Source organism: Sapajus apella, unplaced genomic scaffold (assembly GCF_009761245.1).
Source record: "Sapajus apella isolate SASKATOON/1434 unplaced genomic scaffold, GSC_monkey_1.0 scaffold111, whole genome shotgun sequence".
NCBI classification, from domain to species: Eukaryota; Metazoa; Chordata; class Mammalia; order Primates; family Cebidae; genus Sapajus; species Sapajus apella.
In genome coordinates, this window is record NW_022437051.1 from 4,251,691 (window position 1) to 4,270,714 (window position 19,024).

The 19,024-nt window shown below is 37.5% G+C and overlaps 1 protein-coding gene across 1 annotated transcript in view; it reads right to left on the reverse strand.

Moving 5' to 3' along the window:
* CCDC7 (coiled-coil domain containing 7) overlaps positions 1-19,024 on the reverse strand; it is a 394,100-nt gene that overhangs the window by 218,192 nt on the left and 156,884 nt on the right. The window contains exon 20 of the mRNA XM_032259671.1: positions 18,747-18,848. Coding sequence (XP_032115562.1) covers positions 18,747-18,848 — 102 coding nt within the window. The remainder of the gene's footprint in view (positions 1-18,746; positions 18,849-19,024) is intronic.

A 19,024-nucleotide genomic window follows, 5' to 3' on the forward strand; every position in this document is an offset into this window, starting at 1 on the left:
CATGGTGCAGAGAGAAATTCTTTGTGATTTTTGAGATGAACAGTGCAACGATTGTGAGACTTTACATTGAACTCAGTGCCACCCTGTCATGGCAGAAACAAAAATCAATCTGAACTCAGATGATGCCCACCTATAGAGAGGGGTCAAAAGGGAACTGCATGTACCTGCTGTTGGAACTTGAGTTCTGGCAAGCCTCACCACTGTAGGCTAAAGTTCCCTGGAATGCTAAATAAACTTGAAAGGCAATCTAGGCCACAAGGACTGCAACTCCTAAGCAAGTTCTAGTGCTGAACTGGATACAGAACCAATGGACTTAGGGAGCATCTACTGAGACACCAGCCAGGACAGCTAAAAGAGTGCTGTGCCACCCCTCCTCCAACTCCAGTCAGTGCAACTCACAGCTCCAAGAAAGTCCTCTTTCTTATTCTTGAGGAGACGAGAGGAATGAATAAAGAGGACTTCATCTTGTATCTTGGATACCAGTTGAGCAATAGTAGGATAGAGCACTGGACAAAATTTTGAGGCCTCTGTTCCAGGCCCTAGCTCCTGGATGACATTTCTAGACACATCTTGGGCCAAAAGGGAACTTGCCACCTTAAAGGGAAGAACCTGGCAAGATCTAACACCTGCTGACTAAAGAGCCCTTGGGCCCTGAATAACCAGCAGCAAGATCTAGGTAGTATGCCACGGTCATTGGGTGAGACTCTGAGATGTGCTGGCTTCAGTTGAGACCCAGAACATTTCCAACTGTGGTGGCTATAGTAATAAACTCCCTCTGCTTGAGAAAAACAGACGAAAAAGTAAAGAGGACTTTGTCTTGCACCTTAGGTACTCACTCAGGCCCAGTGTAGTGAGTACCAAACAGGCACATACATGAGCACATGTCTTGAGAATAATTTATATTCCTTTGGGTATGCACCCAGTAATGCGATTGCTGGGCTGAATGCTATTTCTGTTTTTAGGTCTTTAAGGAATCACCATGCTGTCTTCCACAATGGTTGAACTAATTTACACTACCATCAACTCTGTATAAGTGATCTTTTTCCTGTGCAACTTTCCCAGCATTTGTTATCTTCGAGATTTTTAGTAATAGTCATTCTGACTGCTGTGAGATGGCATCTCATGGTTTCGATTTGTATTTATTTAATGATCCGTGATATTAAGCTTTTTAATATATGATTGTTGGCCACATGTATTTCTTCTTTGGAAAAGTGTCCATTCACGTCCTTTGCCTACTTTTTAATGGGGTTATTTGTTGTTGTTGTTTGTAAATGTGTTTAAGTTCCTTATAGATGATGGATATTAGACCTTAAACATAACTTTCATGTGCACCATGAAACAAAAATGTATAACTTGCTCCCTAAGTTCATTTGCTTTATTGTGGTGATCTAGAACTGAACCTGCAATATTTCCAAGATGTGACTGTAGGTCATATTTTAGGTCACAAGATAAGTCTTAACAAATTTTAGAAGGCTCAAATCATATCAGTTTTCTTTTCTTACCACACACAATGGTATAAAACTAGAAATCAATCACAAGAAAATTTTCTGAAAATTCAAAATGTGGGAAAATTTAGTAGCACACTCCTAATCAATGGGTTAATGAGAAAATAAAAAGGAAAATAAAAAATATCTCTTGACAAACTAAAATGAAAACACAATATAACAAAACATGCAACGCCACAAAAGCAGTCCTAACAGGAAACCTTACAGCAATGAATGTCTACATTTAAGAAAAAAATAAAGACCTCAAATCTAAAAATCTAACAGTACGTGTCATGGAACACTAGAAAACAAAGAGCAAACTAAGTTCACCATTAATAGGAGGAAGGAAATGATGAAGATGAGAGCAGAACTAAATGCAATAGAGACTAGAAAAACTCTAGAAGTAGTCAACAAAACTGAGTTTATTCTTTGATATGATAAACAAAATTGGCAAAACTTTAGCTATACAAAAAAGAAAACTCAAACACAATTATAAATGAGAGAAGAGGCATTACAACTGACCACATACAAATACAAAAAATCATAAGACTTCTATGAACAATTATACATCAAAAAATTGAATAATCTAGAAGAAATGAATAAATTCATAGAAACATGTAACCTACCAGTACTGCAGTATATGTCTTTCTGGGCCTCGATTATTTCACTTAGCATAATATCCTCCAGGCTCATCAATACTGTTGCAATTGACAGAATTAATTTAAAGCCACACAGTATTTCATTGTGTGTATATATACACCACATTTTTTTAAATTCATTTGTCAAAGGATACTGATATGGTTTGTCTGTATCCCCACCCAAAAATTATCTTGAATTATAGTTCCCATAATCCCCATTTGTCATGGGAGGGACCAAGTGGGAGGTAACTAAATCATGAGAGCAACAAAATATAAAGGGATTTTCCCCTTTTGCTCAGCACTTCTCTCTCCTGCCACCTTATGAAGGACATCTGTGCTTCTCCTTCCACCATAATTGTAAGTTTTCTCAGGCCGCCCCAGTAATGCAGAACTGTGAGTCAATTAACCTCTTTTCTTTATAAATTACCTAGTCTCAGGTATTTCTTCATAGCAGTTTGAGAATGGACTAATACAATAAATTAGTATCAGAGGAGTGAGGCAATGCCATAAAGATACCCAAAAGTGTAGAAGCAACTTCAGAACTGAGTAACAGGCAGAGGGTGGAGCAGTCTGGAGGGCTTAGAAGAAGATAGGAAGATGTGGGAAAGTTTGGAACTTCTGAAAACCTGTTAAATGGCTTTGGTCAAAATGCTGACAGCGATATTGACAATGAAGTCCAGGCTGAGGTGGTCTCAGATGGAGATGAAGGAATTGTTGGGAACTGGAATAAAGGTGACTCTTGCTATGCTTTAGCAAAGAGACTGGCAGCATTTTGCCTCTGCCCTAAAGATCTGTGAAATTTTGAATTTGAGAGAGATGATTTACGGTATCTGGCAGAAGAAATTTCTAAGCAGCAAAGTGTTCAAGAGGAAGTAGAACATAAAAGTTTGAAAAATTTGCAGTTCAAAGATGCAATACAAAAGAAAAACCCATTTTCTGGGGAGAAATTCAAGCCTGCTGCATCAATTTGCATAAGTAATAAGGAGCCAGTGTTAATTACCAAGACAATGGAAAAAATTTTTCCAAGGCATGTTAGAGATCTTCACAGCAGCCCCTCCCAACACTGGGCCAGAGGCCTAGGAGGAAAAAATGGTTTCCTGGGTCAGGCCCAGGTCCCTGCTGCTCTTTGCAGACTCAGAATATGGTCCCCTACGTCCTCGCTGCTTTAGCTCCAGCCATGGCTAAAAGGGACAAAGGTACAGCTCAGACCATTGCTTCAGAGGGTGCAAGCCCCAAGCCTTGGCAGCTTCCACATGGTGTTGAGCCTGCAGGTGTACAGAAGTTAAGAATTGAGATTTGGGAACATCTGCCTAGATTTCAGAGGATGTATGGAAAAGTCTGAATGTCCAGGCAAAAGTTTGTTGTAGGCAAGGAGCATTCATGAAGAACTTCTCTTAGGGCAGTGCAGAAGGAAAATGTGGGGTCAGAGCCCCCACACAGAGTCTCCACTGAGGCACTGCCTAGTGGAGATGTGAGAAGAGGGCCACCATCCTCCAGGCCCCAGAATTTAAAATTTGTTAAGACAGCTTGCACCGTGTGGCTCTAGAAAAGCCACAGACACTCAAGGCCAGCTCTGAAGGCAGCTAGAAGGGGGGCTGTACCCCACAAAGCCACAAGAGTGGAGCTCTCTATGGCCAAGAAAACCCACCTCTTGCATCAGTGTGCCCTGGATATTAGACATAGGGTCAAAGGAAATCATTTTGGAACTTTAAGATTTAATAACTGCCCTACTGGATTTTAAACTTGTATGGGGCCTGTAGCCCCTTTATTTTGGCAAATTTGTCCGATTTGAAATGGATGTATTTACCCAATGCCTGTACCCCCATTGTATCTTGAAAATAAGTAAGTTGCCTTTGATTTTACAGGCTGACAGGCAGAAGGGACTTGCCTTGTCTCAGATAAGGTTTCGTACTTAGACTTTTGAGTTAATTCTGGAATAAGTTAAGACTTTGAGGGACTGCTGGAAGGGCATGGTTGTCTTTTGAAATGTGAGGACATGAGATTTGGGAGGGGCCAGGGTAGAATGATGTGGTTTGGCTGTCCCCACCCAAATCTCATCTTTAATTGTAGTTCCCATAATCCCCACATGTCGTGGGAGGGACCCAGTGGGAGGTTATTGAATCATGGGTCAGTTACCCCCATTTATTCTCATGATAGTGAGTTTTTACAAGATTTAGTGGTTTTATGAGGTGCCTTCCCCCTTTGCTCGGCACTTCTCTCTCCTGCTGCCTTGTGAAGAAGAATATATTTGCTTCCCCTTCTGCTATAAGTTTCCTGAAGCCTCCCCAGCCATGCATAACTGTGAGTCAAATAAACCTCCTTTTTTATAAATTACCCAGTCTCAGATATTTCTTCATAGTACCATGGGAATGGACTAATACAGACACTTAGGTTAATTTCATATCTTGTCTACTGTGAATAATGCTGCAATAAACATAGGACTGCAGATATCTCTTTGACATACTAATTTCATTTCCTTTGACTATATACCCAGAAATGGAACTGCTGGATCTGATGGTAATTCTATTTTTAATTTCTTGAGGTACTGCCATAATAAATGTAAAACATTAAAACTAAAACATATAGGGAAAAGCTCCCTGACACTGGTCTTAGCAATGATGTTTTTATACAACCACAAAAGCAAAATTAGAATAAGAGTGTATCAAACTAAAAGGCTCCTGCACAGAAAAGAAAACAATCAACAGAGTGATGAGACAACCTACAGAATGGGAGAAAATGTTTGCAAACTGCAGATCTGATAAGGAGTTCATAGTCAAAATATATAAGGAATGCAATAAATTCAATATTAAGAAACAACCTAATTTAAAGATGTACAAAATATCTAGTAAATATTTATCAGAAGACACATACATGATCAACAAGTATTTGAAAAAATGCTCAACATTTTTAATCATCAGGGAAATGCAAATTAAAATCATAATGAGATATCACCTCACACCTATTACAACAACTATGAAAAAGGCAAAAGATAACAAATGTTGGTGAGAATCTGGAGAAAGAGAACCCTTGCACAATGTTGGTGGAATTGAAAATATGTGTACAGTCATTATAGAACAAATACATTTTTTAATGGCTGATCTTGGTAACAGCATGTTAATATGCTCTTATTCCATTCCCCTCTTTCTAGGTCCTTGGTAGCACAGTCAACCAACAGCCTCACAACTACAACAGCTGTAAAATCTAGCTGCCTAACAACCACTAGAGAGGGCGAAATAAGTTTGAAAGTGCCTAAAACACCATTCCTAGAGAATAACCACTATTTGATGATGTATCTGCCAGCTTCCTGAAAAGATGCACAGTCAATGTATATATTTATTTGACCTAACTTAGAGTTTTCTTTGTGCAGAATATCCCTAACCCTAGGGCATTTGTCAAAAACAATCAGTGGTAACTGCTTAACATAGTAGGTGTGTGATGTAGCATTACAAGGTGGGGCTGACCATCAAAACCTCAAAAAGAAAAATTCTGGGAAATTAGATGTCCATAAGTGGTGGCTCTATAAAGCTCTGACATGTTCCAGGGAATCTAGAAGACAAAACACATACGTAGGGCTGCATACAGGTTTGAAAAACATAAATATTCCCAAATCTCTCACCTCTAACTGACCTTGAGGTTCTTAGCAAACAGAAAATGAAGGCTAAGGCAGAGTTACAAACTCTTACCTCAGCATTAAAAGCATGTCTCAAGACACATCAGGAAGCCCCTCTACCAGGGTGAGAGACATTAATTCAATAAATACAGGGAAATCTCTGTCTAGTCATTAGCAGATCACTAAGCGAACTCACCAGACTTTAGTAGTTGCAAACAACAAAGAATATAAACTTCAGAAAACTAGTCCAAGAAATGCACTGATCAAACAAATAACAAAAACAGCAAAATAACAAACCTTGGGGAAAAAAAAAGCAATCCAACTTTCAGAATTTCACAGTATTTAAAATTTAAACAATAAATTATCAGACATGCAAAGAAACAAGAAAATAGCCAATACACAAAAGAAAAGTACATCAATCAATAAAAACTCTCCATGAAGAAGCAGAGATGTTGGACTTACTAAACAAAGATTCTAAATCAGCTATTATAAAACTATTCAAATAACTAAAGGGAATCATATCTAAAGAATTTTTTTAAAGTGTAACAACATCTCACTGTCAATAATATCAAGAGCATGATATAAAGTTGCTAAAATAACCAAATAGAAATTATAGAGTTGAAAACCACAATAACGGAAATGGAAAGATGGAATCAAAGGCATACTTTAAAAGGAAAAAAAAATAGTGAAATTAAAGACAAATAAGTAGAAATTACCTAGTCAAAGAAACATCAAGAAAAAAGGAATGCAAAAATTAACAGAGCCTCAGAAGTTGGTGTAATACCACCCAACTGTACCAACATATGCATAATGGGCATTCCAGACAGAGAAGGGATGAAGAGAAGAAAAAAATTTTTTAAGAAATAGTGAATTATAAGTTCCCAAATTTTGTCAGGGCATTAATCCTCACATCAAGAAGTTTCATAAACTTAAAAATGAACTCATAGAAATCCAGACACATGTATCATAGTCAAACTGTCATATATGTTTTTTCTAGAAATTGTAACATTTGTAATTGGAGATGGGCTTTTTGAGTTTAAAATTTTATATTCAGGTATAAGATTTTTCCTTTGGTTGAAAAAACTCACCCATTTTCTCAGCTATAAGAAGAAAGGCTTTGAGATAGAATCATCAGAGGAAGATGGAAGAAAAACGCTATTGATTCACAGGAATATCAAATTGAATGACTATCCATGCAAGAAAATATCTTCATGAGAACTAAAGGAATTAGGTGAGAGGTCACAGTTCCTGGTTTTAGCATAATAACAAGAAAAGATTCATTAAAGAGAGCAGCAAGTACAGTCTCACATCCCTCAGACAAACATGCATAAACTGAAAAAAAAGGGGGAAAGGGATGAAAAAAGATCTTCCAACCAAAGGAAAACCAAAAAAGAGCAGGTGTAGCTATATTTGTATAAGATATAATATACTTTAAGTTAAACATTATTTTAAACAATATAAATCAAGCCATTATATTATGATAAAGGGATCAATACAATAGAAGGATTCAACAATTATAAATATATGTACACACAACACTGGAGCACCTAAATATATAAAGCAAATATTAACAGACTAAAAGAGATGGAGTGTGATACAATAATAGGAGGGGAATTCAACACTACAAGTTCAGATCATCCAGACAAAAAACAAAAACAAAGAGACACTGAAGATTTTTCTGACAGAGCAGAAGCACTGCCATCTTAGACAAGCACTGCCATTTTAAAGTTCCCCTTAATAAAAAAAAAAACAACACCTAATACAACCCAAACTGCATCAGCCTAATGGCTAATGTCAGCATGACCATAAACCACAAATGACATCTCCAACAAGAAACATTCCAACCCTAAGGTAAATCCCTCCCCTACTAGTGACATGCCAAACCCAAGACAACCTCCCTTCCAGCCAGAGAGATGTCAGCCCCAGGATAACCTCCCCTCCGACCAGAGACATTCTAACCCTACAATAAACTTCTCCTCCATACAGAAACATTCCTATCCTGTGATAAGTTCTCTTATCCTGAACCCTTAAATACTCTTAGTCTGTAGGAGACAATGCTGTCCAAAATCAGCCAGAAACCCCTCTCTGGTTTATTCTCCAAAATAAACCTGTCTTTGACTGTTGAGCCATTTTTCATGATTCTTTCCTTTTTCTTTAACTCTTACATTTTCCTAAACAATTGACTAGATGCAACAAAGAATAGCTGCTCCCACAGATAGAACTCATGATTTTGACTGTAACAACATATTTGAAACAATCGTTGGACAGAAAACACCAAATGTGGATGGAGAAAAGACTCACATGCTGAGGCTGAGTAGGGAGGAAGCTGGGAATCCAACTTGGAGCACCTGAGCATTCCACCTGTTTTCCCAGCACAAAATTGTGCCTGTAAAAGACTGGTATACTGCTCAATCTTACTGCAAACCTGAGATTCTAATTGCAGAGGATCTCACTCCCATATGGATGTGTGAGCTGGGAGGGGAGATCTCCCTGAAGATTAGATGGACACAGAGCTGCAGCAGGTGCAAAGCTGAGAACCCTTGAGCACAGGTCAGCGCCAGCAGAGCTCAGCCATAGGCATCCATCCCAAGGGCCACCTGTCTCCTTCTGAGGGGCTCTGAAAACAGCTAACCACCAAAGAGAAAACAGGACGTGCTTCCCTGTAAGACTGGGGTATATCTGACCTGCAGGACCACCTGCCTGCCAGCCCCTGCCACGAACCCTCTCTGACTCCCCCATAAGAGAATGTACATAATGCAACCTCCACTGCCCAGCCTGAGAGTTTTGGCCCACCTGAGTGCCTTTTGGCATTCTGAAGTCCTTCAGATCCCACAGTGTACCCAGAACCCATCTCTGAGTGCCTGGAGGAAAGAGTTGCAAGCAGATACTAGAGCCCTTGGGCTATAGCCTGTAGCTCAGGAGGGTTGAGTTTAGATTTGTGCTTGGCGCTTGAATGGGACAGAAGCCTACACTCTCAGAAAACTGAAAGAACTGAGTGGTACAGGCTCACAAGCTGGTGTGAGACCTAGCCATGCCTTCCTCCACAAGGTTGGTCCAGAAAGGGTGTTGCGTGTTTCTCCACCAGACCTCTCCCCAAGGGAGCCCTGTGGCCCAAAAGATCTAACAATGACCACCACAACAAAATTGTGGGCACATTGCCAGTGATTGATTGGCAATGATTCTCCCAAGGCTCATGGGCAAGCCTGGTGAGGGAGTTACCTCTCTCCTCCTCACATGGCAGAACACAGCTACGAATGTGAAGATGCACACAGAAAATGTGTGGTTAAAAGCCCATCTACTGCTCATTGCTCTCAAGCACCAACTACCGTATGGCAACCCAAACTATAACACCAAATATCACTTTACTAATTTTCCCCACTGTGATACCAACAACAAGAATTTTACAACAAAGATCCTATACAGAGCCTTAGCCCACTGAAACTTCCAGAAGCAAAGCCAATGGACTATACACAATTTACAACACAATGAAAAGAATACTTGTCCGCCCCGATGAGAACAAATCAGCACAAGGACCCTGGCAATTCAAAAAGCCAGAAGGTCACCTTGCCTCCAAATAAGCCCACTCCTTCCTTAGTAAAGGTTCATAACCAATCTGGATTGACTGAAATAACAGACGTGTAATTCATTATCTTGATGGCAAAGATGCTCATCAAAATCAAGAAGAAAGTTGAAATTCAATCCAAGAAAGCCAAGCAATCCACTAAAATAGTTCAAGAGCTGCATGACAAAATTCCCTTTTGAAGAAAACCAAACTGAACTTCCTAAATTGAAAAGCTCACTACAAGAATTTCATAATACCATCAGAAGTATTAACAGCAGAATAGGCCAAGTTGAGGAAAGAATATCAGAGATTGAAGACTGGTCCTACTAATCAACTGAATCAGACAAAAATAAAGAAAAAAATTAAGAAAAATGAACAAAACATCCCAGAAATATGGTTTTATATAATAAGGCAAAATATACAATTCATTGGCACTCCTGAGAGGAAAATAAGAAACTTGAAAAATATACTTGAGGATATAGTCCACAAATATTTTCCTAATCTTGCTAGAGAGGTCAATATGCAAATCCAAGAAATATAGAGAACCTCAGTGAGATACTATGCAAGATGACCATTCCCAAGGCAATTAGTCATCAGATTCATCAAAGTGAATGCAAAAGAAAAACTCTCAGAGTCAGCTAGAGAGAAAGTGGCAGTCCCCTAGAGAAGGAATTCATTCCCTCAGGCTAGCAGCAGACCTCTCAGCAGAAATCTTACAAGAGAGAAAAGATTGGGGACCTATATTCTTTATTTTTCTTCAAATTTTATTTTAAGTTCAGGGGCACATGTGCAGGATATACAGGTTTGTTACATAGATAAATGTGTGCCAGGGTGGCTGCTGCACAGATTATCCCATCACCCAGGTATTAAGCCCAGAATCCATTAGCTATTGTTCCTGATGCCTTCTCTCCCCCCATGACTCCCACAGGTGCCCAGTATGTGTTGCTGGCAACCATATATCTATGTATTCTCAGCTCTCACTTATAAATGAGAACATGTAGTATTCAGTTTTCTGTCCCTGTGTTAGTTTGCTGAGGATAATGATTTCCAACTCCATTCATACCCCCTGCAAAAGGACATAATCTGGTTCCTTTTTATGACTGCCTAGTATTCCATGGTACATATGTACCACATTTTATCAGATTTGTCATTGACAGGTATTTAGGTTGATTCCATGAATTTGCTATTAAAAATAGTGCTGCAACAAACATAAAATACCATTAAAAAATGGGCAAAGGACATTAACAAACACTTCTCAAAAGAAGACATACACATGGCCAACAAACATGAAAAAAATTTCAATCTCTGATCATTAAAAAAATGCAAATCAAAACCAAAATGAAATACTATCTCAAGTCTGTCAGAATGGCCATTATTAAAATGTCAAAGAATAACAGGCAAGGTTGTGGAGGAAAAATACTTTTACACTGTTGGTTGGAGTGTAAATTAGTTCAACCATTCTGGAAGACAGTGTGGTGACTCTGACTTTGGCAGAACACAAACCAGGAAAACCCCACCTGCCCCAAGTTGCAGACCTGGGCAACAGCCCAGGATGGCAGCCACGGCCGGACCAGTGCCTTGTCAGTGCAGACCAAGGCAGAGACTTGGACAAGCACTGAGAAAGCTTGTGAAAAGGAACTGCCGACTGACAGAAAAGAGAGTTGAAAGCGGGGAGGGGAATTCGGCCAGAGAGCCCCCACCTCTACAAGATCCAGCAACTGGAATCCCTCTCCTGGGAGAGTTCCACAGTTAACACATCAGACAGAGCTCTATCAGGAGTAGCAGGTTCTGCAGAGAGAAAGAAGCCCACCAATGGGAAGGCAGGGCTAATCCGACTGGCATAAGCAGAAACCAGGCAAAGAATAAACAGCAACCTAGCTGAGACAGAGGCAGGCCAGCATCGCCTCCACAGTCAGACAACAGACAGACTGTCTCAAGCAGCACACTGACACTTGCATTGAAAAAAAAAAAAAAGCCTAATACAGGAGAAATAAACCCAATTTTAACAGAAAGGAGGTCCACTCAGAGATCCCACTGGAAATCACCAACTTCAAAGATCAAAGATAAATCTACAGACCTGGGAATAAACCAGCACAAAAAGGAAGAAAAATTCAAAGTCCAGAACGCCTCTCCTCCCCAGAGAGATCACAACAACTCACCAGCAAGGCAACAAAATAGGTCAGAAAGTGATTTTGATGAGCTGACAGAAGCAGGCTTCAGAAGATGGGTAATAACACTAAAACAAGATGTTTTAACCCAATGCAAAGAAACTAAAAACCTTGTAAAAAGATTAGATGAAATGCTAACTAGAAAAACTAGCCTAGAGAAGAACATAAATGACTTGATGGAGCTGAAAAACATAGCACGAGAACTTGGTGAAGCATACATAAGTTTCAATAGCCGAATCGATCAAGCAGAAGAAAAGATATCAGAGATTGAAGATCAACTCAACAAAATAAATTAGAAGGGAAGAAAAAAAAAAGTGAAAAGAAATGAACAAACCCTCCAAGAAATATGGGATTATGTGAAAAGACCTAATCTACGCTTGATCAATGTACCTGAACAGGACAGGGAAATGAATTCACTCTTCAGGATATTATCCAGAAGAACTTCCCCAACCTAGCAAAGCAGGCCAACATTCAAATACAGGAAATACAAAGAACACCACAGAGTTACTCCTCAAAAAGAGCAACCCCAAGACTCATAATTGTCAAATTCACCAGGGTTAAAATGGAGGAAAAATGCTAAGGGCAGCCAGAGAGAAAGGTTGGGTCACCCACAAAGGAACGACCATCAGACTCACAGCAGATCTCTTGGCAGAAACCCTACAAGGCAGAAGAGAGTGGGGGCCAATATTCAACATGCTTAAAGAAACGAACTTTAACCCAGAATCTCATATCCAGCCAAACTAAGCTTTGTAAGTAAAGGAGAAATAAAATCCTTTACGGACAAGCAATTACTGAGAGGTTTTGTCGCCACAAGACCTGCCTTACAAAAGCTCCTGAAGGAAGCACTAAACACAGAAAAAAACAACCAGACCAGCCACTGCAAAAAGGAACCAAATGGTAAAGGCCAACCAGGCAATGAGGAAACTGTGTCGACCAATGGGCAAAACAAACAACCAATAACAAAATGGAAGGCTCAAATTCACACATAGCAATATTATGGTTAAATATAAATGGCCGAAATGCCCCAATCAAGACACAGACTGGCAAACTGGGTAAAAAGTCAAGACTCACTGGTGCACTGTATTCAGGAACCCCATCTCACATGCAAAGACAAATATAGACTGAAAATAAAGGGATGGAAGAAAATCTACCAAGCAAACAAAAAAAAAAAAAACAGGGGTTGCAATTCTAGTCTCTGATAAAATGGACTTTAAACCAACAAAGATCAAAAGAGACAAAGAAGGGCATTACATAATGGTGAAAGGCAGAAGAGCTAACTATCCTAAATATATATGTACCCAATACAGGAGCACCCAGATACATAAGGGAAATTCTTAATGACCTACAAAGAGACTTAGACTCCCACACAATAATAGTGGGAGATTTTAACACTGCACAATGAGACAGATCAATGAGACAGAAAATCAACAAGGATATCCAGGACTTGAACACAGAACTGGAACAAGTGGACCTAAAAGACATCTATAGAATTCTCCACCCTAAAGCCACAGAATATACACTGTACTCCGCATCACATTACCCTTACTCCAAAATTGACCACAAAGTTGGAAGTAAATCACTCCTCAGCAAATGCAAAAGAACAGAAATCATAACAAACAGTCTCTCAGACCACAGTGCAATCCAATTAGATCTCAGGATTAAGAAATTAACTCAAAACTGCACAATTTTCATGGAAACTGAGCAACTGGCTCTTGAATGTTGACTGGATAAACAAAGAAACGAAGGCAGAAATAAAGATTTTCTTTGAAACCAATGAGAACAAGGACACAATGTGCCAGAATCTCTGGGACACATTCAAAGCAGTGTCTAGAGGCAAATTTATAGCAATAAATGTCCACATGAGAAGTGAGGAAAGATCTAAAATCAACACCCTATCATTGAAATTGAAAGAGCTAGAGGAGCAAGGCAAAAAAAACTCAAAAGCTAGCAGAAGACAAGAAATAACTAAGATCAGAGGAGAACTGAAGCAGATAGAGATGCAAAAAACCCTCAAAAAAATCAATAAATCCAGCAGCTGGTATTTTGAAAAGATCAACAAAATAGACCATTAGCCAGATTAATAAAAAAGAAAAGAGAGAAGAATCAAATAGATGCAATAAAAAATGGTAAAGGGGTATCACCACCAATTCCACAGAAATACAAACTACCATAAGAGATTACTACAGACAACTCTCTGAACATAAACCAGTAAACCTGAAAGAAATGGATTCATTCCTGGTCACTTGCACCCTCCCAAGACTAAACCAGGAAGAATTTGAAACCCTGAATAGACCAATAACAAGAGCTGAAGTTGGGGCAGCAATTAAGAGCCTACCACCCAAAAAAAGTCCAGGTTCAGATGGGTTCACAGCAGAATTCTACCAGACGTACAAAGAGGAGCTGGTACCATTCTTATTGTAACTATTCCAAACAATACAAAAAGAGGAAATTCTCCCCAACTCATTTTACAAAACCAATATCACACTGATACCAAAAACTGGCAGAGACTCAACAAAAAAAGAAAACTTCAGGCCAATATCCATGATGAACATATATGCAACAATCTTCAATAAAATACTGGCAAACCGATTGCAACAGAACATCAAAAATCTTATCCATCATGGTCAAGTAGGCTTCATCACAGGGATGCAAGGCTGGTTCAACATATGCAAGTCCATAAACATAATCCACCACATAAACAGAACCACAGACAAAAACCACATGATTATCTCAACAGATGCAGGGAAGGCCTTCAACAAAATTCAACAGCCCTATATGCTAAAAACTCTCAATAAGCTAGGTATCAATGGAACGTATCTCAAAATAATAAAAGCTATTTATGACAAACCTACAGCAAATATCATACTGAATGGGCAAAAACAGGAAGCATTCCCTTTGAAATCTGGCACTAGACAAGATGCCCTCTCTCACCACTCTTGTTCAATATCATATTGGAAGTTCTAGCCAGAGCAACCAGGCAAGAAAAAGAAATAAAGGGTATTCAATTAGGAAAGGAAGAAGTCAAATTGTCTCTATTTGCAGATGACATGATTGTATATTTAGAAGACCCCATTGTCTCAGCCCAAACTCTCTTTAAGCTGATAAGCAACTTCAGCTAAGTCTCAGGATACAAAATCAATGTGCAAAAATCACAAGCATTCCTATACACCAATAACAGACAAACAGAGAGCCAAATCAAGAGCAAACCTCTTTCACAATAGCTACAAGGAGAATAAAATACCTAGGAATAAAACTAACAAAGTAGGTAAAGGATCTCTTCATGGAGCACTACAAACCATGGCTCAAGGAAATAAGAGAAGACACAAATAGATGGAAAAACATTCCATGCTCATGGTTAGGAAGAATCAATATTGTGAAAATGGCCATGCTGCCAAAAGTAATTTATAGATTCAATGCTATCCTCATCAAACTACCAATGATCTTCTTCACAGAACTGGGAAAAAACACTTTAAACTTTATATGGAACCAAAAAAGAGCCCACATAGCCAAGACAATTCTAAGCAAAAAGAACAAAGCTGGCAGCATCACACTCCTGACTACAAGGCTACAGTAATCAAAACAGCATGGTACTGGTATCAAAACAGAGACATAGGCCAATGGAACAGAACAGAGGCCTCCGGAGCAACACTACACATCTACAATCATCTAATCTTTGACAAACCTGACAAAAACAAGCAATGGGGAAAGGATTCCCTCTTCAATAAACAGTGTTGAGAAAATTGGCTTGCAATGTGCAGAAAGCAGAAACTGGACTCCTTCCTGACACCTTACACTAAAATTAGCTCCAGATGGATTAAGGACCTAAACATACAAGCTAACACTATAAAAACCCTAGAAGAAAATCTAGGCAAAACCATCCAGCACATAGGCATAGGCAAGGACTTCATGACTAAAACACCAAAAGCAATGGCAACAAAAGCCAGAATAGACAAATAGAATCTAATTAAACTTCAGAGCTCTGTACAGCAAAAGAAACAATCATTAGAGTGAACTGGCAACCAAAGGCAAGAAAGACAAACTTCACATGATGTCACTCATGTGGAATCTAAAAAAGTTAATTTAAAGAAATAGAAGAATAGTGCTTATCAGAGGCTACGGGGGGGTTGGGGGAAGATGAACTGTGAGTGACTTGTTAATGGGTACACAGTTACAATTAGACACAAAGAATAAGTTTTAGTGCTCTGTTACACAGTAAAGTACTACAGCAAATATCATTGTTGCGTGTAATTCAAGATAGTTAGACAAGAAGAATTTGAATGTTATTACAAGAAAAATGATCAATTCTTCTAGCAATATATATGATAATTACCCTGATTCAATCATTATACTATGAATATATGGACTAAAACATCATATTGTACCCCATGAATATGTACAATTATTATGTGTCAATTATAAACTAAAATCTTAAATAAAGAGAGGCTTAGACTATACTAAAACATGACACTGCTTTATTGTGAAGCCTCTGAATTGTTAAAATACACCAGAAATCAAAGTTTCCATTCCTTTTTATAAAAATTTAAGCAAATGACAATTCAATGACTAAAAAAAGACATTTTCAAAATAAACTGAGGTTACATGTAAAAATTATGAAAGTGTTTTTATTGTAAGGATGTGGAAACATTCTTATTACTTCATATACTCCATACACTTAAAAAGTTGAAAGTCAATTTTATTTTTCTAAGAGTATTAATCTTTTTTTAAAGTTTAAACATTTTAAAACAGATATAATTCATTTTAAAAATCAGAATGAAATAAAAAATTCCAACATAAATAAAAAATGAAGAGCAGAAAACATGGATTGGGTAAAAAAGACAAAAATCAGCACAAAATATTTAAATCCAAATATGCCAATAATTATAATAATTTTCAGTTAGAACATTCAAACATGTTCTAGAAATTAAAAAAAAAACAAAACATTCACACTGGATTTTAAGGTATCTAACTATAAATGATTTGTAAGCCACATCGGTAAATTATAAAAATACAGAAAAACAGAAAATAAGTAGATGAAAAGAGGTACACAACGTATACACTAACAAAAATAAATCACCATAGTATGTCAATGTCAGACACGATAGGATTTAAGGCAAATGACTTTACCAGAGATTCAGATGGTTGCTTTCATAAAATGAAACAGTTGAGTTTGACAGAAATATGGTATTTTTATTCATATGCACCAATAACATAAGCAGCATTTAAAAAGAAGACAAAACTATAAGAATAAATAGATAAATCCAAAATAATAGGAGAATTCAACATGCCTCTCTTAGTAAATGTCAGAACTAACAAAAAAATGAAAGGAAATCAAAAAATAAATAATACTTTAAATAGCACAGTGCAATGGATGGTTGTGCAGTCCTAACATGATACTTATCCATAAACCAAATTTTGCTTAATTTATTCAAAATTAACTTTAATTAAAAATAATTTCATAGTGTTCATCATTATATTTACTGCCGAGTCTTTTTTTTTTCTAACAGTTTTAAGTGTAAGGCAAAATATGACTAAATTATATTGTCTCACTTCACACGATATAAGTAAATCACACTTTGTGGTAATAAAGTATTAATAGAGACCATCTAGTTGAAGTATAAGCTTTATGCTACTTTTCAGATACACAGAGGTATCTTTAGAATAAAGTTTAAAATATTTGGTATCATTTGTCCAAGGAAAAAATATGTAATGATATTAAGTAACAGAGCATAAAGATTAAAAAAATAAAAAAATCTTATCAGGCAGATAAAATAGGGAGCAGAAAGAAAACGGTATACTTAAACAGAAATATCAATAATAGGACTAAGTGTGATAATGAGTGCTAATTAAAAGACAAAAATATTAGACTGAATTTGAAAAATATACAACTATAAGCTTTATACAAGAGATATAGAAAAAATACAAAGATACAGGAATGTTAAGTTTCCAGGATAAAAAATAAAATGTATCATGCAAATACCAATAAGAAGAAAGTTGGTAGAGTTACATGAATAGCAGATGTGATAGTTTTTGTTTTGTTTTGGGTTTTGTTTTGTTTTTGTAGTGATCAGGGCCTCACTTCATTGCCCTGGCTGGTCTTGAATTCCTGGCTTCAAGAGATCCCTTCATCTTTACCTTCGAAAGCGCTGGGATTATAGGGAGACATAATAGTTTTTAAAGGAAACAAACAAAAACTATAAAAATGATAAAGTAGTCACCTCTCAGTTTAAAATTGCCAATTTAAGAAATGGTAAAGAAGTTCCAGCTTACATGTTTGGACTAAATGTATCACCCATAAATTCATATGTTGAAGCCTTAAAAGCCTAGTGTTGCTGTATTTGGGGATAGGGCCACTAAGGAAATAAGGTTAGATGAGGTAATAAGGGCAGGGCCCTGATTCTACAGGATCAGTGTCCTTATAAGAGACAACAGAGAGCTCAATCTCTCTTCCCCCTTCCCCATCCCTACGCTGCACAAAAGCACCAAGGGAAGGTAATATGAGGACACAATAAGGCAGCAGCTGTCTGCCAGTCAGGAAGAGAGCCCTCACCAGAAATAAAATCCCCTGGCATCTTAGCCTCCAGACTGAGAAAATAAGTTTCCGTTTAAGTCATCCAACCTATGGGATTTTGTTATTGCAGCATGACCTGGCTAATATATATGCATATGAAGATTGATTTTGTTTGTGGATGCCTAGTACAGAGTAAGACCTCACTTAACATCATTAATTGGTTCTGTGAAATTGTGACTTTAAGCAAAATGGCATATAATGGAATCAATTTTTTTCTTATTCCCATTGTAACCAAACAACAGTGAACTAAACAATTCAAGGACCTGCAGTATATTGTTTCACTTAAAGTTTCAGTTTCCAAGAACCTACTGATGCCATTAAGTAAGGACTTACTGTACTGTGTTACAAAAGTCGATTAGGACATAGTGCAGTGAACCGTGAGTAAAATTTGAGAATAGTCATGTGTGTATCATGTGGCTGGCTTAGGGCTCCCAATATATATTTAAAACTTCGTATAGGTTTTCATGGCCTGGCTTCATTAGGACAAAAGTTTCTTCCAGTAAGATTGTTAATTTTAAATTTATATGTACATTAACAATAAAATTTCATAAGATATAAAGTAAAAGCTGATAGTATTATAAAAAGGAACAAAGAAATTCACATAGTGGAAAAATTAACACATCTAATTCCGTAATTACAGAGAAAACAGTAAAGATCTAGAAGTATATACTAAACAATTAAAAAACATTTTATAACATTTTAAACTTACTACTTACAATGAAAACTCTCACTTCCGGTAGCGTCAAGATTTTTAGTTTGAGATTGGCTTCTTGAAACTAAAACCACATCCTCAGGCGATTGTGGGGTTATAAGAGTCGCTAAATAGAAAAACAGATTTATGATAAAACTTCTGTATATGTCAAGTAATCAGCAACATGTCCTCTCATTTGTGAAAAATTAAAAGAATAGGACTAGGAAGTTACAGCAGTGAGCTATTTGTTAAAAGTAGACCATGGATGTAAAGTAGAAAATTCTCATGAATAGTTTCCATAAA